This window comes from Salmo salar, chromosome ssa12, assembly GCF_905237065.1.
Source record: "Salmo salar chromosome ssa12, Ssal_v3.1, whole genome shotgun sequence".
NCBI classification, from domain to species: domain Eukaryota; kingdom Metazoa; phylum Chordata; class Actinopteri; order Salmoniformes; family Salmonidae; genus Salmo; species Salmo salar.
The window spans coordinates 15262471-15289387 of NC_059453.1; the positions used below are offsets into that span (position 1 = coordinate 15262471).

General features: G+C 43.3%; 1 protein-coding gene across 1 annotated transcript in view; it reads right to left on the reverse strand.

The window, feature by feature from the left end:
• LOC106596942 (MHC class II regulatory factor RFX1) overlaps positions 1-26917 on the reverse strand; it is a 60591-nt gene that overhangs the window by 31500 nt on the left and 2174 nt on the right. The window contains exons 3-8 of the mRNA XM_045690813.1: positions 22817-22920; positions 21690-21766; positions 21274-21532; positions 20869-21050; positions 18404-18523; positions 18199-18320 (exon numbers count right to left, since the gene is read on the reverse strand). Of these exons, the coding sequence (XP_045546769.1) occupies positions 18199-18320; positions 18404-18523; positions 20869-21050; positions 21274-21532; positions 21690-21766; positions 22817-22920 (864 nt within the window). The remainder of the gene's footprint in view (positions 1-18198; positions 18321-18403; positions 18524-20868; positions 21051-21273; positions 21533-21689; positions 21767-22816; positions 22921-26917) is intronic.

Sequence of the window (26917 nt, forward strand, 5' to 3'; positions counted from 1 at the left end):
ACTAGGATGGATATTAATATGACTAGGATGGATGATAATATGACTAGGGTGGATATTAATATGACTAGGGTGGATGATAATGACTAGGATGGATATTAATATGACTAGGATGGATGATAATACGACTAGGATGGATGATATAATACGACTAGGATGGATGATAATATGACTAGGATGGATGATAATATGACTAGGATGGATATTAATATGACTAGGATGGATATTAATATGACTAGGATGGATATTAATATGACTAGGATGGATATTAATATGACTAAGGATGGATGATAATATGACTAGGATGGATATTAATATGACTAGGATGGATATTAATATGACTAGGATGGATATTAATATGACTAGGATGGGTTGACTAGGATGGATGATAATACGACTAGGATGGATGATAATACGACTAGGATGGATAATAATATGACTAGGATGGATGATAACACGACTAGGATGGATGATAATACGACTAGGATGGATAATAATACGACTAGGATGGATGATAATACGACTAGGATGGATGATAATACGACTAGGATGGATGATAATATGACTAGGATGGATGATAATACGACTAGGATGGATGATAATACGACTAGGATGGATGATAATACGACTAGGATGGATGATAATATGACTAGGATGGATGATAATATGACTAGGATGGATGATATGACTAGGATGGATGATAATACGACTAGGATGGGTTGACTAGGATGGATGATAATACGACTAGGATGGATGATAATACGACTAGGATGGATGATAATACGACTAGGATGGATGATAATATGACTAGGATGGGTTGACTAGGATGGATGATAATATGACTAGGATGGATGATAATACGACTAGGATGGATGATAATACGACTAGGATGGATGATAATACGACTAGGATGGATGATAATACGACTAGGATGGATGATAATACGACTAGGATGGATGATAATACGACTAGGATGGATGATAATACGACTAGGATGGATGATAATACGACTAGGATGGATGATAATACGACTAGGATGGATGATAATATGACTAGGATGGATGATAATATGACTAGGATGGATGATAATATGACTAGGATGGATGATAATACGACTAGGATGGATGATAATATGACTAGGATGGATGATAATACGACAAGGATGGATGATAATATGACTAGGATGGATGATAATATGACTAGGATGGATGATAATATGACTAGGATGGGATGACAAGGATGGATGTTAATACGACTAGGATGGGATGACAAGGATGGATGATAATATGACTAGGATGGACGATATTATGACTAGGATGGATGATAATATGACTAGGATGGGATGACAAGGATGGATGTTAATACGACTAGGATGGATGATAATACGACTAGGATGGATGATAATACGACAAGGATGGATGATAATATGACTAGGATGGATGATAATATGACTAGGATGGATGATAATATGACTAGGGTGGATGATAATATGACTAGGATGGATGATAATATGACTAGGATGGATGATAATACGACTAGGATGGATGATAATACGACTAGGATGGATGATAATACGACTAGGATGGATGATAATATGACTAGGATGGGATGACAAGGATGGATGTTAATACGACTAGGATGGATGATAATATGACTAGGATGGGATGACAAGGATGGATGATAATATGACTAGGATGGACGATATTATGACTAGGATGGATGATAATATGACTAGGATGGGATGACAAGGATGGATGTTAATACGACTAGGATGGATGATAACATGACTAGGATGGATGATAATATGACTAGGATGGGATGACAAGGATGGATGATAATATGACTAGGATGGGATCGATGATAATATGACTAGGATGGATGATAATATGACTAGGATGGATGATAATACGACTAGGATGGATGATAATATGACTAGGATGGATGATAATATGACTAGGATGGATGATAATACGACTAGGATGGATGATAATACGACTAGGATGGATGATAATACGACTAGGATGGATGATAATACGACTAGGATGGGTTGACTAGGATGGATGATAATATGACTAGGATGGATGATAATACGACTAGGGTGGATGATAATACGACTAGGGTGGATGATAATACGACTAGGGTGGATGATAATACGACTAGGGTGGATGATAATACGACTAGGATGGATGATAATACGACTAGGATGGATGATAATACGACTAGGATGGATGATAATATGACTAGGATGGATGATAATATGACTAGGATGGATGATAATATGACTAGGGTGGATGATAATACGACTAGGATGGATGATAATATGACTAGGATGGATGATAATACGACTAGGATGGGTTGACTAGGATGGATGATAAAACGACTAGGATGGATGATAATACGACTAGGATGGATGATAATACGACTAGGATGGATGATAATACGACTAGGATGGATGATAATATGACTAGGATGGATGATAATACGACTAGGGTGGATGATAATACGACTAGGATGGATGATAATATGACTAGGATGGGATGGATGATAATATGACTAGGAGGGATGATAATACGACTAGAATGGATGATAATATGACTAGGATGGATGATAATACGACTAGGATGGATGATAATACGAATAGGATGGGATGACAAGGATGGATGATAATATGACTAGGATGGATGATAATACCGACTAGGATGGATGATAATACGACTAGGATGGATGATAATACGACAAGGATGGATGATAATATGACTAGGATGGATGATAATATGACTAGGATGGATGATAATATGACTAGGATGGATGATAATATGACTAGGGTGGATGATAATATGACTAGGATGGATGATAATATGACTAGGATGGATGATAATATGACTAGGATGGATGATAATACGACTAGGATGGATGATAATACGACTAGGATGGATGATAATATGACTAGGATGGGATGACAAGGATGGATGATAATATGACTAGGATGGATGATAATATGACTAGGATGGATGATAATACGACTAGGATGGATGATAATACGACTAGGATGGATGATAATACGACTAGGATGGATGATAATACGACTAGGATGGATGATAATACGACTAGGATGGATGATAATACGACTAGGATGGGTTGACTAGGATGGATGATAATACGACTAGGATGGATGATAATACGACTAGGATGGATGATAATACGACTAGGGTGGATGATAATACGACTAGGGTGGATGATAATACGACTAGGGTGGATGATAATACGACTAGGGTGGATGATAATACGACTAGGGTGGATGATAATACGACTAGGATGGATGATAATACGACTAGGATGGATGATAATATGACTAGGATGGATGATAATACGACTAGGGTGGATGATAATACGACTAGGGTGGATGATAATACGACTAGGATGGATGATAATATGACTAGGATGGATAATATGACTAGGGTGGATGATAATATGACTAGGATGGATGATAATATGACTAGGATGGATGATAATACGACTAGGATGGATGATAATATGACTAGGATGGGATGACAAGGATGGATGTTAATACGACTAGGATGGATGATAATATGACTAGGATGGGATGACAAGGATGGATGATAATATGACTAGGATGGATGATAATACGACTAGGATGGATGATAATACGACTAGGATGGATGATAATACGACTAGGATGGATGATAATACGACTAGGATGGATGATAATACGACTAGGATGGATGATAATACGACTAGGATGGATGATAATACGACTAGGATGGATGATAATATGACTAGGATGGATGATAATATGACTAGGATGGATGATATGACTAGGATGGATGATAATACGACTAGGATGGGTTGACTAGGATGGATGATAATACGACTAGGATGGATGATAATACGACTAGGATGGATGATAATACGACTAGGATGGATGATAATATGACTAGGATGGGTTGACTAGGATGGATGATAATATGACTAGGATGGATGATAATACGACTAGGATGGATGATAATACGACTAGGATGGATGATAATACGACTAGGATGGATGATAATACGACTAGGATGGATGATAATATGACTAGGATGGATGATAATATGACTAGGATGGATGATAATACGACTAGGATGGATGATAATACGACTAGGATGGATGATAATATGACTAGGATGGATGATAATACGACAAGGATGGATGATAATATGACTAGGATGGATGATAATATGACTAGGATGGATGATAATATGACTAGGATGGGATGACAAGGATGGATGTTAATACGACTAGGATGGGATGACAAGGATGGATGTTAATACGACTAGGATGGGATGACAAGGATGGATGATAATATGACTAGGATGGACGATATTATGACTAGGATGGATGATAATATGACTAGGATGGGATGACAAGGATGGATGTTAACACGACTAGGATGGATGATAATACGACTAGGATGGATGATAATACGACAAGGATGGATGATAATATGACTAGGATGGATGATAATATGAGTAGGATGGATGATAATATGACTAGGGTGGATGATAATATGACTAGGATGGATGATAATATGACTAGGATGGATGATAATATGACTAGGATGGATGATAATACGACTAGGATGGATGATAATACGACTAGGATGGATGATAATATGACTAGGATGGGATGACAAGGATGGATGTTAATACGACTAGGATGGATGATAATATGACTAGGATGGGATGACAAGGATGGATGATAATATGACTAGGATGGACGATATTATGACTAGGATGGATGATAATATGACTAGGATGGGATGACAAGGATGGATGTTAATACGACTAGGATGGATGATAACATGACTAGGATGGATGATAATATGACTAGGATGGGATGACAAGGATGGATGATAATATGACTAGGATGGGATCGATGATAATATGACTAGGATGGATGATAATACGACTAGGATGGATGATAATATGACTAGGATGGATGATAATACGACTAGGATGGATGATAATACGACTAGGATGGATGATAATACGACTAGGATGGATGATAATACGACTAGGATGGATGATAATACGACTAGGGTGGATGATAATACGACTAGGATGGATGATAATACGACTAGGATGGATGATAATACGACTAGGGTGGATGATAATACGACTAGGGTGGATGATAATACGACTAGGGTGGATGATAATACGACTAGGGTGGATGATAATACGACTAGGGTGGATGATAATACGACTAGGGTGGATGATAATACGACTAGGGTGGATGATAATACGACTAGGGTGGATGATAATACGACTAGGATGGATGATAATACGACTAGGATGGATGATAATACGACTAGGATGGATGATAATATGACTAGGATGGATGATAATATGACTAGGGTGGATGATAATACGACTAGGATGGATGATAATATGACTAGGATGGATGATAATACGACTAGGATGGGTTGACTAGGATGGATGATAAAACGACTAGGATGGATGATAATACGACTAGGATGGATGATAATACGACTAGGATGGATGATAATACGACTAGGATGGATGATAATATGACTAGGATGGATGATAATACGACTAGGGTGGATGATAATACGACTAGGATGGATGATAATATGACTAGGATGGGATGGATGATAATATGACTAGGAGGGATGATAATACGACTAGAATGGATGATAATATGACTAGGATGGATGATAATACGACTAGGATGGATGATAATACGAAATAGGATGGGATGACAAGGATGGATGATAATATGACTAGGATGGATGATAATACGACTAGGATGGATGATAATACGACTAGGATGGATGATAATACGACAAGGATGGATGATAATATGACTAGGATGGATGATAATATGACTAGGATGGATGATAATATGACTAGGATGGATGATAATATGACTAGGGTGGATGATAATATGACTAGGATGGATGATAATATGACTAGGATGGATGATAATATGACTAGGATGGATGATAATACGACTAGGATGGATGATAATACGACTAGGATGGATGATAATATGACTAGGATGGGATGACAAGGATGGATGATAATATGACTAGGATGGATGATAACATGACTAGGATGGATGATAATACGACTAGGATGGATGATAATACGACTAGGATGGATGATAACACGACTAGGATGGATGATAATACGACTAGGATGGGTTGACTAGGATGGATGATAATACGACTAGGATGGATGATAATACGACTAGGGTGGATGATAATACGACTAGGGTGGATGATAATACGACTAGGGTGGATGATAATACGACTAGGGTGGATGATAATACCGACTAGGGTGGATGATAATACGACTAGGGTGGATGATAATACGACTAGGATGGATGATAATACCGACTAGGATGGATGATAATACGACTAGGATGGATGATAATACGACTAGGATGGATGATAATATGACTAGGATGGATGATAATATGACTAGGGTGGATGATAATACGACTAGGATGGATGATAATATGACTAGGATGGATGATAATACGACTAGGATGGGTTGACTAGGATGGATGATAATACGACTAGGATGGATGATAATACGACTAGGATGGATGATAATACGACTAGGATGGATGATAATACGACTAGGATGGATGATAATATGACTAGGATGGATGATAATACGACTAGGGTGGATGATAATACGACTAGGATGGATGATAATATGACTAGGATGGGATGGATGATAATATGACTAGGAGGGATGATAATACGACTAGAATGGATGATAATATGACTAGGATGGATGATAATACGACTAGGATGGATGATAATACCGAATAGGATGGGATGACAAGGATGGATGATAATATGACTAGGATGGATGATAATACGACTAGGATGGATGATAATACGACAAGGATGGATGATAATATGACTAGGATGGATGATAATATGACTAGGATGGATGATAATACGACTAGGATGGATGATAATATGACTAGGATGGATGATAATATGACTAGGATGGATGATAATACGACTAGGATGGATGATAATACGACTAGGATGGATGATAATACGACTAGGATGGATGATAATATGACTAGGATGGGATGACAAGGATGGATGATAATATGACTAGGATGGACGATATTATGACTAGGATGGATGATAATATGACTAGGATGGGATGACAAGGATGGATGTTAATACGACTAGGATGGATGATAACATGACTAGGATGGATGATAATATGACTAGGATGGGATGACAAGGATGGATGATAATATGACTAGGATGGGATCGATGATAATATGACTAGGATGGATGATAATACGACTAGGATGGATGATAATACGACTAGGATGGATGATAATATGACTAGGATGGATGATAATACGACAAGGATGGATGATAATATGACTAGGATGGATGATAATATGACTAGGATGGATGATAATATGACTAGGATGGGATGACAAGGATGGATGTTAATACGACTAGGATGGGATGACAAGGATGGATGTTAATACGACTAGGATGGGATGACAAGGATGGATGATAATATGACTAGGATGGACGATATTATGACTAGGATGGATGATAATATGACTAGGATGGGATGACAAGGATGGATGTTAATACGACTAGGATGGATGATAATACGACTAGGATGGATGATAATACGACAAGGATGGATGATAATATGACTAGGATGGATGATAATATGAGTAGGATGGATGATAATATGACTAGGGTGGATGATAATATGACTAGGATGGATGATAATATGACTAGGATGGATGATAATATGACTAGGATGGATGATAATACGACTAGGATGGATGATAATACGACTAGGATGGATGATAATATGACTAGGATGGGATGACAAGGATGGATGTTAATACGACTAGGATGGATGATAATATGACTAGGATGGGATGACAAGGATGGATGATAATATGACTAGGATGGACGATATTATGACTAGGATGGATGATAATATGACTAGGATGGGATGACAAGGATGGATGTTAATACGACTAGGATGGATGATAACATGACTAGGATGGATGATAATATGACTAGGATGGGATGACAAGGATGGATGATAATATGACTAGGATGGGATCGATGATAATATGACTAGGATGGATGATAATACGACTAGGATGGATGATAATATGACTAGGATGGATGATAATACGACTAGGATGGATGATAATACGACTAGGATGGATGATAATACGACTAGGATGGATGATAATACGACTAGGATGGATGATAATACGACTAGGGTGGATGATAATACGACTAGGATGGATGATAATACGACTAGGATGGATGATAATACGACTAGGGTGGATGATAATACGACTAGGGTGGATGATAATACGACTAGGGTGGATGATAATACGACTAGGGTGGATGATAATACGACTAGGGTGGATGATAATACGACTAGGGTGGATGATAATACCGACTAGGGTGGATGATAATACGACTAGGGTGGATGATAATACGACTAGGATGGATGATAATACGACTAGGATGGATGATAATACGACTAGGATGGATGATAATATGACTAGGATGGATGATAATATGACTAGGGTGGATGATAATACGACTAGGATGGATGATAATATGACTAGGATGGATGATAATACGACTAGGATGGGTTGACTAGGATGGATGATAAAACGACTAGGATGGATGATAATACGACTAGGATGGATGATAATACGACTAGGATGGATGATAATACGACTAGGATGGATGATAATATGACTAGGATGGATGATAATACGACTAGGGTGGATGATAATACGACTAGGATGGATGATAATATGACTAGGATGGGATGGATGATAATATGACTAGGAGGGATGATAATACGACTAGAATGGATGATAATATGACTAGGATGGATGATAATACGACTAGGATGGATGATAATACGAATAGGATGGGATGACAAGGATGGATGATAATATGACTAGGATGGATGATAATACGACTAGGATGGATGATAATACGACTAGGATGGATGATAATACGACAAGGATGGATGATAATATGACTAGGATGGATGATAATATGACTAGGATGGATGATAATATGACTAGGATGGATGATAATATGACTAGGGTGGATGATAATATGACTAGGATGGATGATAATATGACTAGGATGGATGATAATATGACTAGGATGGATGATAATACGACTAGGATGGATGATAATACGACTAGGATGGATGATAATATGACTAGGATGGGATGACAAGGATGGATGATAATATGACTAGGATGGATGATAACATGACTAGGATGGATGATAATACGACTAGGATGGATGATAATACGACTAGGATGGATGATAATACGACTAGGATGGATGATAATACGACTAGGATGGGTTGACTAGGATGGATGATAATACGACTAGGATGGATGATAATACGACTAGGGTGGATGATAATACGACTAGGGTGGATGATAATACGACTAGGGTGGATGATAATACGACTAGGGTGGATGATAATACGACTAGGGTGGATGATAATACGACTAGGGTGGATGATAATACGACTAGGATGGATGATAATACGACTAGGATGGATGATAATACGACTAGGATGGATGATAATACGACTAGGATGGATGATAATATGACTAGGATGGATGATAATATGACTAGGGTGGATGATAATACGACTAGGATGGATGATAATATGACTAGGATGGATGATAATACGACTAGGATGGGTTGACTAGGATGGATGATAATACGACTAGGATGGATGATAATACGACTAGGATGGATGATAATACGACTAGGATGGATGATAATACGACTAGGATGGATGATAATATGACTAGGATGGATGATAATACGACTAGGGTGGATGATAATACGACTAGGATGGATGATAATATGACTAGGATGGGATGGATGATAATATGACTAGGAGGGATGATAATACGACTAGAATGGATGATAATATGACTAGGATGGATGATAATACGACTAGGATGGATGATAATACGAATAGGATGGGATGACAAGGATGGATGATAATATGACTAGGATGGATGATAATACGACTAGGATGGATGATAATACGACAAGGATGGATGATAATATGACTAGGATGGATGATAATATGACTAGGATGGATGATAATATGACTAGGATGGATGATAATATGACTAGGATGGATGATAATATGACTAGGATGGATGATAATACGACTAGGATGGATGATAATACGACTAGGATGGATGATAATACGACTAGGATGGATGATAATATGACTAGGATGGGATGACAAGGATGGATGATAATATGACTAGGATGGACGATATTATGACTAGGATGGATGATAATATGACTAGGATGGGATGACAAGGATGGATGTTAATACGACTAGGATGGATGATAACATGACTAGGATGGATGATAATATGACTAGGATGGGATGACAAGGATGGATGATAATATGACTAGGATGGGATCGATGATAATATGACTAGGATGGATGATAATATGACTAGGATGGATGATAATACGACTAGGATGGATGATAATACGACTAGGATGGATGATAATACGACTAGGATGGATGATAATACGACTAGGATGGATGATAATACGACTAGGATGGATGATAATACGACTAGGATGGATGATAATACGACTAGGGTGGATGATAATACGACTAGGGTGGATGATAATACGACTAGGATGGATGATAATACGACTAGGGTGGATGATAATACGACTAGGGTGGATGATAATACGACTAGGGTGGATGATAATACGACTAGGATGGATGATAATACGACTAGGATGGATGATAATACGACTAGGGTGGATGATAATACGACTAGGGTGGATGATAATACGACTAGGGTGGATGATAATACGACTAGGGTGGATGATAATACGACTAGGGTGGATGATAATACGACTAGGATGGATGATAATACGACTAGGATGGATGATAATATGACTAGGATGGATGATAATATGACTAGGGTGGATGATAATACGACTAGGATGGATGATAATACGACTAGGATGGATGATAATATGACTAGGATGGATAATATGACTAGGGTGGATGATAATATGACTAGGATGGATGATAATATGACTAGGATGGATGATAATACGACTAGGATGGATGATAATATGACTAGGATGGGATGACAAGGATGGATGTTAATACGACTAGGATGGATGATAATATGACTAGGATGGGATGACAAGGATGGATGATAATATGACTAGGATGGACGATAATATGACTAGGATGGATGATAATATGACTAGGATGGGATGACAAGGATGGATGTTAATACGACTAGGATGGATGATAATATGACTAGGATGGGATGACAAGGATGGATGATAATATGACTAGGATGGGATGGATGATAATATGACTAGGATGGACAATAATATGACTAGGATGGATGATAATATGACTAGGATGGATGATAATATGACTAGGATGGATATTAATATGACTAGGATGGGTTGACTAGGGTGGATGATAATACGACTAGGGTGGATGATAATACGACTAGGGTGGATGATAATACGACTAGGGTGGATGATAATACGACTAGGGTGGATGATAATACGACTAGGGTGGATCATAATACGACTAGGGTGGATGATAATACGACTAGGGTGGATGATAATACGACTAGGGTGGATGATAATACGATTAGGATGGATGATAATACGACTAGGATGGATGATAATACGACTAGGATGGATATTAATATGACTAGGATGGGTTGACTAGGGTGGATGATAATACGACTAGGATGGATGATAATACGACTAGGATGGATGATAATACGACTAGGATGGATGATAATATGACTAGGGTGGATGATAATACGACTAGGATGGATGATAATACGACTAGGATGGATGATAATATGACTAGGATCGATAATATGACTAGGGTGGATGATAATATGACTAGGATGGATGATAATATGACTAGGATGGATGATAATACGACTAGGATGGATGATAATATGACTAGGATGGGATGACAAGGATGGATGTTAATACGACTAGGATGGATGATAATATGACTAGGATGGGATGACAAGGATGGATGATAATATGACTAGGATGGACGATAATATGACTAGGATGGATGATAATATGACTAGGATGGGATGACAAGGATGGATGTTAATACGACTAGGATGGATGATAATATGACTAGGATGGGATGACAAGGATGGATGATAATATGACTAGGATGGGATGGATGATAATATGACTAGGATGGACAATAATATGACTAGGATGGATGATAATATGACTAGGATGGGTTGACTAGGGTGGATGATAATACGACTAGGGTGGATGATAATACGACTAGGGTGGATGATAATACGACTAGGGTGGATGATAATACGACTAGGGTGGATGATAATACGACTAGGGTGGATGATAATACGACTAGGGTGGATGATAATACGATTAGGATGGATGATAATACGACTAGGATGGATGATAATACGACTAGGATGGATATTAATATGACTAGGATGGATATTAATATGACTAGGATGGATATTAATATGACTAGGATGGATGATAATATGACTAGGGTGGATGATAATACGACTAGGATGGATGATAATACGACTAGGATGGATGATAATACGACTAGGATGGATGATAATACGACTAGGATGGATATTAATATGACTAGGATGGATGATAATACGACTAGGATGGATGATAATACGACTAGGGTGGATGATAATATGACTAGGATGGTGGGTTTGACTTCTGGGCAACGGAAGAAAGTTGGTGTGAAAACCAATAGAACAGGAGAGAAATGCTGGTTAACGGCATCAGGAAGTCTTTATAAAATAATTGCCTCCACATTTCTATAGATTCATTTTGACAAGGCTACTCTGAAGTAAGTTGTTTGAAGTAAAGTAAAACATTCAGGTTTCAAACAATTCTAGTGCAAAGTGGTGTGTGACGTGCTGACAGCCTGCCTAGCGTTGACTAAAGCCCAGGCACTCGAATGGCGAATGGGAGACACACTTTAATTACTATCGGGGCCATCAAAACTGTTAACACCCAACTGCATTTAGAATGGTTGTGTTGCACATTGGCTGGGCTTCCAACAGCACGTTTCACTCCAGTACCATTGGCTGGGCTTCCAACAGCACCGCAGAAACTATTGCATTACAACGCAACGACTTGATTAGTGTGGTGTTAGTGTTAGTTAGCCAGCTACATAGTTGTCTTTGCTGTCTCTGTATCTAAGATAATTGTGTAGTTTGAGTTTGAGTATTATCGAGGTGTGCTAGCCAGCCGCGACGCGGCGCCAGACTTACTCAACACACCTAGTCATCATTAACCCACTGCCAGCTAGCCAACCGTTACCGACTAGCAGCGCTGTAGTTACTAATACTTTACAACGGAACGATTTGACTAGTGCAGTGTTACCTAGCTAGCTACCTAGTTGTCTTTGTCATAGCTTGATAATTGTTAATTGATAATTGTTAGCTAGCCAGCCATCGAGGTTAGCTAGCCAGCTATTTCCGTCCCCCGCGACGCCATTTTTCCTAACCTAGCCAACTATTACCGACGAGCAGCATTGTTGAAACTAATACACTACAAGGAACGTCTTGATTAGTGTTATGTTAGCTAGCTAGCTACAAAGTTGCTTTGTATCATGACAAGGTGTAGTACTGAAACTACCGAGGTTACCTAGCCAGCTACACGTTCAAAGTCAACAACGCAGCCACTGCTAGCTAGCCTACTCCACCAGCCAGCAGTACTGTATCATTTTAGTCAATAACATTTTTGCAACGTAAGCTTAACTTCCTGAACATTCGAGACGTGTAGTCCACTTGTCACTCCAATCTCATTTGCATTAGCGTAGCCTCTTCTGTAGCTTGTCTACTATGTGTCTGCCTATCCCTGTTCTCTCTCCTCTGCACAGGCCATACAAACGCTCCACACCGCGTGGCCGCTGCCACTCTAACCTGGTGGTCCCAGCGCGCACGACCCACGTGGAGTTCCAGGTCTCCGGCAGCCTCTGGAACTGCCGGTCTGCGGCCAACAAGGCTGAGTTCATCTCAGCCTATTCTACCCTCCAGTCCCTAGACTTCCTGGCGCTGACGGAAACATGGATCACCACAGATAACACTGCTACTCCTACTGCTCTCTCCTCGTCTGACTACGTGTTCTCGCATACCCCTAGAGCATCGAGCCAGCGGGGTGGTGGCACTGGAATCCTCATCTCTCCCAAGTGGACATTCTCTCTTTCTCCCCTGACCCATCTGTCTATCTCCTCATTTGAATTCCATGCTGTCACAGTTACCAGCCCTTTCAAGCTTAACATCCTTATCATTTATCGCCCTCCAGGTTCCCTTGGAGAGTTCATCAATGAGCTTGACGCCTTGATAAGTTCCTTTCCTGAGGATGGCTCACCTCTCACAGTTCTGGGTGACTTTAACCTCCCCACGTCTACCTTCGACTCATTCCTCTCTGCCTCCTTCTTTCCACTCCTCTCCTCTTTCGACCTCACCCTCTCACCTTCCCCCCTACTCACAAGGCAGGCAATACGCTTGACCTCATCTTTACTAGATGCTGTTCTTCCACTAATCTCATTGCAACTCCCCTCCAAGTCTCCGACCACTACCTTGTATCCTTTTCCCTCTCGCTCTCATCCAACACTTCTCACTCTCCCCCTACTCGGATGGTATTGCGCCGTCCCAACCTTCGCTCTCTCTCCCGCTACTCTCTCCTCTTCCATCCTATCATCTCTTCCCTCTGCTCAAACCTTCTCCAACCTATCTCCTGATTCTGCCTCCTCAACCCTCCTCTCCTCCCTCTCTGCATCCTTTGATTTCCTCTGTCCCCTATCCTCCAGGCCGGCTCGGTCCTCCCCTCCTGCTCCGTGGCTCGACGACTCACTGCGAGCTCACAGAACAGGGCTCCGGGCAGCCGAGCGGAAATGGAGGAAAACTCGCCTCCCTGCGGACCTGGCATCCTTTCACTCCCTCCTCTCTACATTTTCCTCTTCTGTCTCTGCTGCTAAAGCCACTTTCTACCACTCTAAACTCCAAGCATCTGCCTCTAACCCTAGGAAGCTCTTTGCTACCTTCTCCTCCCTCCTGAATCCTCCTCCCCCTCCCCCCTCCTCCCTCTCTGCGGATGACTTCGTCAACCATTTTGAAAAGAAGGTTGACGACATCCGATCCTCGTTTGCTAAGTCAAACGACACTGCTGGTCCTGCTCACACTGCCCTACCCTGTGCTTTGACCTCTTTCTCCCCTCTCTCTCCAGATGAAATCTCGCGTCGTGACGGCCGGCCGCCCAACAACCTGCCCACTTGACCCTATCCCCTCCTCTCTTCTCCAGACCATTTCCGGAGACCTTCTCCCCTACCTCACCTCGCTCATCAACGCATCCTTGACCGCTGGCTACGTCCCTTCCGTCTTCAAGAGAGCGAGAGTTGCACCCCTTCTGAAAAAACCTACACTCGATCCCTCCGATGTCAACAACGACAGACCAGTATCCCTTCTTTCCTTTCTCTCCAAAACTCTTGAACGCGCCGTCCTTGGCCAGCTCTCTTGCTATCTCTCTCAGAATGACCTTCTTGATCCTAATCAGTCAGGTTTCAAGACTGGGCATTCAACTGAGACTGCTCTTCTCTGTGTCACGGAGGCTCTCCGCACTGCTAAAGCTAACTCTCTCTCCTCTGCTCTCATCCTTCTAGACCTATCTGCTGCCTTTGATACCGTGAACCATCAGATCCTCCTCTCCACCCTCTCCGAGTTGGGCATCTCCGGCACCGCGCACGCTTGGATTGCGTCCTACCTGACAGGTCGCTCCTACCAGGTTGCGTGGCGAGAATCTGTCTCCGCACCACGTGCTCTCACCACTGGTGTCCCCCAGGGCTCTGTTCTTGGCCCACTCCTATTCTCGCTATACACCAAGTCACTTGGCTCTGTCATATCCTCACATGGTCTCTCATATCATTGCTATGCAGATGACACACAATTAATCTTCTCCTTTCCCCCTTCTGACAACCAGGTGGCGAATCGCATCTCTGCATGTCTGGCAGACATATCAGTGTGGATGACGGATCACCACCTCAAGCTGAACCTCGGCAAGACGGAGCTGCTCTTCCTCCCGGGAAGGACTGCCCGTTCCATGATCTCGCCATCACGGTTGACAACTCCCTTGTGTCCTCCTCCCAGAGTGCTAAGAGCCTTGGCGTGACCCTGGACAACACCCTGTCGTTCTCCACCAACATCAAGGCGGTGACCCGATCCTGTAGGTTCATGCTCTACAACATTCGCAGAGTACGACCCTGCCTCACACAGGAAGCGGCGCAGGTCCTAATCCAGGCACTTGTCATCTCCCGTCTGGATTATTGCAACTCGCTGTTGGCTGGGCTCCCTGCCTGTGCCATTAAACCCCTACAACTCATCCAGAACGCCGCAGCCCGTCTGGTGTTCAACCTTCCCAAGTTCTCTCACGTCACCCGCTCCTCCGCTCTCTCCACTGGCTTCCAGTCGAAGCTCGCATCCGCTACAAGACCATGGTGCTTGCCTACGGAGCTGTGAGGGGAACGGCACCTCCGTACCTTCAGGCTCTGATCAGGCCCTACACCCAAACAAGGGCACTCCGTTCATCCACCTCTGGCCTGCTCGCCTCCCTACCTCTGATGAAGCACAGTTCCAGCTCAGCCCAGTCAAAACTGTTCGCTGCTCTGGCACCCCAATGGTGGAACAAGCTCCCCTCACGACGCCAGGACAGCGGAGTCAATCACCACCTTCCGGAGACACCTGAAACCCCACCTCTTCAAGGAATACCTGGGATAGGATAAAGTAATCCTTCTAACCCCCCCCCTTAAAAGATTTAGATACACTATTGTAAAGTGGTTGTTCCACTGGATATTATAGGTGAATGCACCAATTTGTAAGTCGCTCTGGATAAGAGCGTCTGCTAAATGACTAAAATGTAAATGTAAATGTTTCACTCCAGTACCAATGGCTGGGCTTCCAACAGCACGTTTCACTCCAGTACCATTGGCTGGGCTTCCAACAGCACGTTTCACTCCAGTACCATTGGCTGGGCTTCCAACAGCACGTTTCACTCCAGTACCATTGGCTGGGCTTCCAACAGCACGTTTCACTCCAGTACCAATGGCTGGGCTTCCAACAGCACGTTTCACTCCAGTACCAATGGCTGGGCTTCCAACAGCACGTTTCACTCCAGTACCATTGGCTGGGCTTCCAACAGCACGTTTCACTCCAGTACCATTGGCTGGGCTTCCAACAGCACGTTTCACTCCAGTACCATTGGCTGGGCTTCCAACAGCACGTTTCACTCCAGTACCAATGGCTGGGCTTCCAACAGCACGTTTCACTCCAGTACCAATGGCTGGGCTTCCAACAGCACGTTTCACTCCAGTACCAATGGCTGGGCTTCCAACAGCACGTTTCACTCCAGTACCATTGCCTGGGCTTCCAACAGCACGTTTCACTCCAGTACCGATGGCTGGGCTTCCAACAGCACGTTTCACTCCAGTACCATTGGCTGGGCTTCCACCAGCACGTTTCACTCCAGTACCAATGGCTGGGCTTCCAACAGCACGTTTCACTCCAGTACCAATGGCTGGGCTTCCAACAGCACGTTTCACTCCAGTACCATTGGCTGGGCTTCCAACAGCACGTTTCACTCCAGTACCATTGGCTGGGCTTCCAACAGCACGTTTCACTCCAGTACCATTGGCTGGGCTTCCAACAGCACGTTTCACTCCAGTACCAATGGCTGGGCTTCCAACAGCACGTTTCACTCCAGTACCAATGGCTGGGCTTCCAACAGCACGTTTCACTCCAGTACCATTGGCTGGGCTTCCAACAGCACGTTTCACTCCAGTACCATTGGCTGGGCTTCCAACAGCACGTTTCACTCCAGTACCATCTTTTTGAGGAGCTGCTCTCAAGCTGTCTGACAGATGATAGGCTATTCCGCTCTGTGTGTCTGCATGTGTCTGTCTGTCTGTGTGTGTGTGTGTGTGTGTGTGTGTGTGTGTGTGTGTGTGTGTGTGTGTGTGTGTGTGTGTGTGTGTGTGCACCTAGTCCCTGTCCACTCACCCAGGAACTGCTGGTATTGTTGCACCTGAGCTGAGATGTCACTGAGCCCTGCCCCCTGCTGCTGCCCCGCCCCCAGAGACATCCCATTGGACATGCCCTCCACCTTCAGAACCGGCTTTATCCTATTGGACAGAACAGCTGTCAAAAGAGAGAGACAAAAGAGAGAGAGAGAGAGAGAGACTGGAAGACACAGGACACCCCCTACCTGTGTTTCTGAGAGAAGGGTTGCTGTCTCAAGGCTAGGTGCTGGTGGTCGTCTATCAGACGGAGCAGAGAGGAGGTGGCCTTGATACGAAGACCATAGTAGTGGTACTTAGAGTTCCCTCTGAGAACACAGTCACCTTATTATTACATGACAATTACAGCAGCTGCCACTATGGAACAGGTGTGTTATACAGACGGTGTGTGTTATATACAGTTGAAGTGGGAAGTTTACATCCACTTATGTTGGAGTCATTAAAACGCCTTTTTCAACCACTCCACAAATTTCTTGTTCTTTTTTCATATTTTATTTATTTCACCTTTATTTCACCAGGTAAGCTAGTTGAGAACAAGTTCTCATTTACAACTGCGACCTGGCCAAGATAAAGCAAAGCAGTGCGACACAAACAACAACACAGAGTTACACATGGAATAAACAAGCGTACAGTCAATAACACAATAGAAAAATAGAAAGTCTATATTCAGTGTGTGCAAATGGTGTGAGGAGGTAAGGCAATAAATAGACCATAGTAGTGAAGTAATTACAATTCAGCAAATTAACACTGGAATGATAGATGAGCAGATGATGATGTGCAAGTAGTGATACTGGTGTGCAAAAGAGCAGAAAAGTAAATAAAAACAATATGGGGATGAGGTAGGTAGATTGAGGTAGGTTGACTGTTAACAAACTATAGTTTTGGCATGTCGGTTAGGACATCTACTTTGTACATGACACAAGTCATTTTTCCAACAATTGTTTCCAGACAGATTATTTCACTTATAATTCACTGTATCACAATTCCAGTGGGTCAGAAGTATACATACACTAAGTTGACTGTGCCTTTAAACACCTTGGAAAATTCCAGAAAATGACATCATGGCTTTAGAAGCTTCTGATAGGCTAATTGACATCATTTGAGTCAATTGGAGGTGTACATATGGATGTATTTCAAGGCCTACCCTCAAACTCAGTGCCTCTTTGCTTGACATCATGGGAACATCAAAGGAAATCAGCCAAGACCTCAGAAAGAAAATTGTAGACCTCCACAAGCCTGGTTCATCCAGGCTTGCAATTTCCAAACGCCTGAAGGTACCACGTTCATCTGTACAAACAATAGTACGCAAGTATAAACACCATGGGACCACGCAGCCGTCATACCACTCAGGAAGGAGACACGTTCTGTCTCCTAGAGATGAATGTACTTAGGTGTGAAAAGTGCAAATCAATCCCAGAACAACAGCAAAGGACCTTGTGAAGATGCTGGAGGAAACAGGTACAAAAGTATCTATATCCACAGTAAAACAAGTCCTATATCGACATAACCTGAAAGGCCGCTCAGCAAGGAAGAAGCCACTGCTCCAAAACCACCATAAAAAAGCCAGACTACGGTTTGCAGAAATGTCCTCTGGTCTGATGAAACAAAAATATAACTGTTTGGCCATAATGACCATCGTTATGTTTGGAGGAAAAAGTGGGAGGCTTGCAAGCCGAAGAACACCATCCCAACCGTGAAGCACGGGGGTGGGGGTGCTTTGCTGCAGGAGGGACTGGTGCACTTCACAAAATAGATGGCTTCATGAGGAAGGGAAATTACGTGGATATTTTGAAGCAACATCTCAAGACATCAGTCAGGAAGTTAAAGCTTGGTCGCAAATTAGTCTTCCAAATGGACAATGACCCCATGCATACTTCCAAAGTTGTGGCAAAATGGCTTAAGGACAACAAAGTCAAGGTAGTGGAGTGGCCATCACAAAGCCCTGACCTCAATCCTATAGAACATTTGTGGGCAGAACTGAAAAAGCGTGTGCGAGCAAGGAGGCCTACAAACCTGACTCAGTTACACCAGCTCTGTCAGGAGGAATGGGCCAAAATTCACCCAACTTATTGTGGGAAGCTTGTGAAAAAGCTACCCGACATGTTTGACCCAAGTTAAACAATTTAAAGGCAATGCTACCAAATACTAATTGATTGTATGTAAACTTCTGACCCACTGGGAATGTGATGAAAGAAATAAAAGCTGAAATAAATTGTTCTCTCTACTATTATTCTGACATTTCACATTCTTAAAATAAAGTGGTGATCCTAACTGACCTAAAACAGGGATTTTTTACTAGGATTAAATGTCAGGAATTGTGAAAAACTTGAGTTTAAATGTATTTGGCTAAGGTGTATGTAAACTTTTGACTTCAACTGTAGACGTGTGTGTATCTATAGACGTGTGTGTATCTATAGTGTGTGTTGTATAGACGTGTGTGTATCTATAGTGTTGTATAGACGTGTGTGTATCTATAGTGTGTGTTATATAGTGTGTGTGATATAGACGTGTGTGTTATATAGTGTGTGTGATATAGACGTGTGTGTGATATAGACGTGTGTGTTATATAGTGTGTGTTATATAGTGTGTGTGATATAGACGTGTGTGTTATAGTGTGTGTGATATAGACGTGTGTGTTATATAGTGTACATACCGTGTCCCCAGGCGTCTGGTCCTCAGCCCCATGAAGACAGATCTGATGAGCTTGCCGAAGGAGGCAGCGTTGACAGCTTCTAGTTTGTGTTCCTGACAGTGTAAGAGGTAGTGGCAGTAGAGGGTACAGCGAGGCAGACTGACCCCCTCTGCACCCTCGTAGTTATCTAGCAGCCACTGTACCTGGAGGAGGGAGGGAGGGAGGGGAGAGAGAGAGGGAGGGAGGGAGGGGAGGGAGAGAGGAGAGAGAGAGAGAAGATAGCTGAAGACTAGAGGGATTTGTCCAAATCAACATGCACAAACAAGAGTGGTGTTACTATTTACACACACACACACACACAGAGACACACACACACAGAGACACACACACACACACACACACACACACACACCGCCCCCTACTCACTGTGGCAGGGGCTGCTCTTGTGTTGTGACTGGAGTAGTTTACTCCTCCGCTGCCCCCACCTCCCAATACGTACCCGCCCTGGATGACGTAACCACTCCCACCTCCTCCCGTTGCCGCGGTGACGGAGACTGACTGTGAAGTCACGGAGTTAGTGACCTGTGACCCCGAGGTGGGCGTGGATTCGTAGTAGGAAGAGGAGGAAGAGGGAGGGGTCTGGGAGTAGAGGGGGGAGTCGGAGTACGGGTAGCTGCCAGAACGACTGGAGGGAGAGACAGAAGGAGAGACAGAAGGAGGGAGAGACAGAGGGAGAGAAGAAGAGATGGGAAGGAGAGAGAAAATAATACAAATCTGTAAAACACGATATATAGAACATGTCTCCATGGTATGAAGGGTGTGTGTGTGTGTGTACCACTCACATGGTAGAGGTGGTGTAAGAAGAGTCCTCTCCCTCCACATACTGAACCTGACTGGAGTAAACATGCTGCTGCTGCACCTACAGAGAGAAACAACTCACTCATTCATTTAATAGTCTCCGGAGAATTCATATTAACTTCTCTATCACTCTCTCCTCTATCACTCTCTCCTCTATCACTCTCTCCCTCCCTCTCTTTCAGAAACCTTCGCCCCATCACTCTCCTCCCCAACTATCTCCCTCCCCTCCTGTATCCCCTCCTCCCTTCCCTCTCTCTCTCCCCCTCGCTCTCCTTCTCTTTCAGAAACCGTCGCCCCATCACTCTTCTCTCCTCCCCATCTCCCTCCCTCCCTCCCCTCCTGTATCCCTCCTCCCTTCCCTCTCCCTCTCTCCCTCCCCTACTCTGAGTGTTGCAGCTGACGCGTAGAGCATCATGAGGTGGAACAAGACAGAGGGAAGGGAGGAGGGAAGGGCTGCTTTTGGAGATGGAATGAGGGATCTCTCTCTCTCTCTCTCTCATGCAGGCTCTGTAGGTGGGGCAACGTTACATCTGTTACTGATTCTTACTGATACTGTCTCAAATGCTACAGTGCTGTGTGTGTGTGTGTGTGTGTGTGTGTGTGTGTGTGTGTGTGTGTGTGTGTGTGTGTGTTGTATTACCCCCTGTGTGATGTGTATAGACTATAGCTTGTTGACATTGTGCTGTCTTCCACTCTTGGCTGTTGGAGACAATGTCTGAACCACTCGCCCTCTGTGTGTCTGGTGTGCGTCAGGTGTGTGTCTGGTGTGCGTCAGGTGTGTGTGTATGTGTGTGTACGTGCAGGTGTGTGTCTGGTGTGTGTGTATGTGTGTGTACGTGCAGGTGTGTGTCTGGTGTGTGTGTACGTGCAGGTGTGTGTGTATGTGTGTGTACGTGCAGGTGTGTGTCTGGTGTGTGTGTGTATGTGTGTGTACGAGCAGGTGTGTGTCTGGTGTGTGTGTATGTGTGTGTACGTGCAGGTGTGTGTCTGGTGTGTGTGTGTATGTGTGTGTACGTGCAGGTGTGTGTCTATGTGTGTGTACGTGCAGGTGTGTGTACGTGCAGGTGTGTGTGTATGTGTGTGTACGTGCAGGTGTGTGTCTGTAGCGTACCTGTTGGGTGGTCTGCTGTACTACCTGGGTGGGGACCCCTGTCTGAACCACTACTACTGGAGGACTGGAGTCTGATACACTGTCACTAGAATGGAGAGAGCCCTCTATGGAGAGAGAGAAGGAGAGAGAGACACAGACACAGAGAGGGAGAGACGAGAGAGAGAGAGAGAGAATCGGTGGAAAACAGTAAAAGGGAATAGAGAGAGAAAGATAGCAGGAGGAAGAGAGGACGGAGGAAGAGAGAAAGATAAAGAGAAGCAGGAGGAAGAGAGGACGGAGGAAGAGAGAAAGATAAAGAGAAGCAGGAGGAAGAGAGGACGGAGGAAGAGAGAAAGATAAAGAGAAGCAGGAGGAAGAGAGGACGGAGGAAGAGAGAAAGATAAAGAGAAGCAGGAGGAAGAGAGGACGGAGGAAGAGAGAAAGATAAAGAGAAGCAGGAGGAAGAGAGAATGATAAAGAGTAGCAGGAGGAAGAGAGGAAGAGAGAGAATGATAAAGAGTAGCAGGAGGAAGAGAGGAAGAGAGAGAATGATAAAGAGTAGCAGGAGGAAGAGAGAGAATGATAAAGAGTAGCAGGAGGAAGAGAGAATGATAAAGAGTAGCAGGAGGAAGAGAGGAAGAGAGAGAATGATAAAGAGTAGCAGGAGGAAGAGAGGACGAAGGAAGAGAGAGAACGATAAAGAGAAGCAGGAGGAAGAGAGGAAGAGAGAGAAAGATAAAGAGAAGCAGGAGGAAGAGAGAGAAAGAGAATAGCAGGGGGAAGAGAGATAAAGATGGAGAAAGATAGAATAGCAGGGGGAAGAGGACGGAGGAAGAGAGGACAGATGGGAGGAAGATAAACAACATGAGATTATGTCTACAACTTCATCAAATATCAAATCATCAACAACATCCACATAATAAAGCAGTACTCACGATACTCTGTCTCCAAACTATAACAGCAGTTACTGTAGAACATAGCTCCTAGGACAGACGGACAGAGAGATGGAGAGAGGACAGAGGACTGGCCATCTCTCCATCCTTATATATGAGGCAGGCAGAGGGAGGCCTTGGACAGCTAATCTCCCTAGATGGAGGGAACAATCTCCCCATCATATAAACACAGGTATCAGGTGAGGAGATAGAGGGAGGGGTGGAGGGAAGAGAGGGAGGGGTGGAGGGAAGAGAGGGAGGGGTGGAGGGAAGAGAGGAGGGAAGAGAGGGAGGGGTGGAGGGAAGAGAGGGAGGGGTGGAGGGAAGAGAGGGAGGGGTGGAGGGAAGAGAGGAGGGAAGAGAGGGAGGGAAGTGAGGGAGGGTGGAGGGAAGAGAGGGAGGGGTGGAGGGAAGAGAGGGAGGGGTGGAGGGAAGAGAGGGAGGGGTGGAGGGAAGAGAGGGAGGGGTGGAGGGAAGAGAGGGAGGGGTGGAGGGAAGAGAGGAGGGAAGAGAGGGAGGGAAGTGAGGGAGGGTGGAGGGAAGAGAGGGAGGGAAGAGAGGGAGGGTGGAGGGAAGAGAGGGAGGGGTGGAGGGAAGAGAGGGAGGGGTGGAGGGAAGAGAGGGAGGATGGACAGAGATAGATGTTGACTTTTGTGTTTTATTACTGTTCATATAATATGGTGATCCATCCATTTTTATTGTTTATTTCACTTTTGTAAATGATCTACTTCACTTGCTTTGGCAATGTTAACATATGTTTCCTATGGTAATAAAACCCCTTAAATTGAATTGAACAGACAGACAGACAGACAGACAGAGACAGACAGAGACAGACAGACAGACAGACAGACAGACAGACAGACAGACAGACAGACAGACAGACAGACAGACAGACAGACAGACAGACAGACAGACAGACAGACAGAGATCTGTCTCTAGTTCCAGTGTGTGTGTGTGTGTGTGTGTGTGTGTGTGGTGTGAGTGGAGCAGGCCAGGCTACACTAGTGTTACCTGATACTAATACCCTGCCAGGCTGACAGGTTAGCTGCTGCTGCTAATCTACTAATAGACACCATGCAAATAAACTACACAACACACAGTATGGCTGGTCAACTAGTCTGGCAACTTTACAGTACACTTTGGGACTACAATGGAAATACATTGTTAAAACGTTACAGAGTTGTCCTCAATGATTTTAAATACAGTGTATATCCACATGTGGTGGAATTGTGTTTTTAAATTAGGATTATTATTTTAATCGTATACAAGCGTCCTGTGTATATCTGTACCAAACACTGTTGGGTAGCGTGCAGGCCTACTAATGGTAGGTAGTAGAATTATCTCGTGGACAGAACTTAATCCAGCATCTACAGTGAGGGAAAAAAGTATTTGATCCCCTGCTGATTTTGTACGTTTGCCCACTGACAAAGAAACAAACAGGCTATTATTTTAAATGGTAGGTTTATTTGAACAGTGAGAGACAGAATAACAACAAAAAAATCCAGAAAACGCATGTCAAAAATGTTATAAAATGATTAGCATTTTAATGAGGGAAATAAGTATTTGACCCCTCTGCAAAACATGACTTAGTACTTGGTGGCAAAACCCTTGTTGGCAATCACAGAGGTCAGACGTTTCTTGTAGTTGGCCACCAGGTTTGCACACATCTCAGGAGGGATTTTGTCCCACTCCTCTTTGCAGATCTTCTCCAAGTCATTAAGGTTTCGAGGCTGACGTTTGGCAACTCGAACCTTCAGCTCCCTCCACAGATTTTCTATGGGATTAAGGTCTGGAGACTGGCTAGGCCACTCCAGGACCTTAATGTGCTTCTTCTTGAGCCACTCCTTTGTTGCCTTGGCCGTGTGTTTTGGGTCATTGTCATGCTGGAATACCCATCCACGACCCATTTTCAATGCCCTGGCTGAGGGAAGGAGGTTCTCACCCAAGATTTGATGGTACATGGCCCCGTCCATCATCCCTTTGATGCGGTGAAGTTGTCCTGTCCCCTTAGCAGAAAAACACCCCCAAAGCATAATGTTTCCACCTCCATGTTTGACGGTGGGGATGGTGTTCTTGGGGTCAAAGGCAGCATTCCTCCTCCAAACACGGCGAGTTGAGTTGATGCCAAAGACCTCCATTTTGGTCTCATCTGACCACAACACTTTCACCCAGTTGTCCTCTGAGTCATTCAGATGTTCATTGGCAAACTTCAGACGGGCATGTATATGTGCTTTCTTGAGCAGGGGGGACCTTGCGTGCACTACAGGATTTCAGTCCTTCACGGCGTAGTGTGTTACCAATTGTTTTCTTGGTGACTATGGTCCCAGCTGCCTTGAGATCATTGACAAGATTCCTCACCGTTCTCATGATCATTGCAACTCCACGAGGTGAGATCTTGCATGGAGCCCCAGGCCGAGGAAGATTGACAGTTCTTTTGTGTTTCTTCCATTTGCGAATAATCGCACCAACTGTTGTCACCTTCTCACCAAGCTGCTTGGCGATGGTCTTGTAGCTCATTCCAGCCTTGTGTAGGTCTACAATCAGTGTCCCTGACATCCTTGGAGAGCTCTTTGGTCTTGGCCATGGTGGAGAGTTTGGAATCGAATTGATTGATTGCTTCTGTGGACAGGTGTCTTTTATACAGGTAACAAGCTGCGGTTAGAAGCACTCCCTTTAAGAGTGTGCTCCTAATCTCAGCTCGTTACCTGTATAAAAGACACCTGGGAGACAGAAATCTTTCTGATTGAGAGGGGGTCAAATACTTATTTCCCGCATTAAAATGCAAATCAATTCATAACATTTCTGACATGCATTTTTCTGGATTTTTTTGTTGTTATTCTGTCTCTCACTGTTCAAATAAACCTACCATTAAAATTATAGACTGATCATTTCTTTGTCAGTGGGCAAATGTACAAAATCAGCAGGGGATCAAATACTTTTTTCCCCTCACTGTATGTAATTAAGCAAGATGGTTGTTCTGAGTTTCCGAGATGAGTAGTAGAAAGGTTAGCCACATGCCAGTATTTCCCTCCTACAGCCCAGGTAACGGTAGTCCTGTGTGGACCAGTTGGCAAGGGTTGTGGGTTCAAATCCCGCTGCGGCCACTAAAATGTCTCTGTTGTCAGTTACTTTGAATAAAAGTGGCTGCTAAATGGCCTAATGCAGGTTAAATTACAATGGTGTTTTTAGG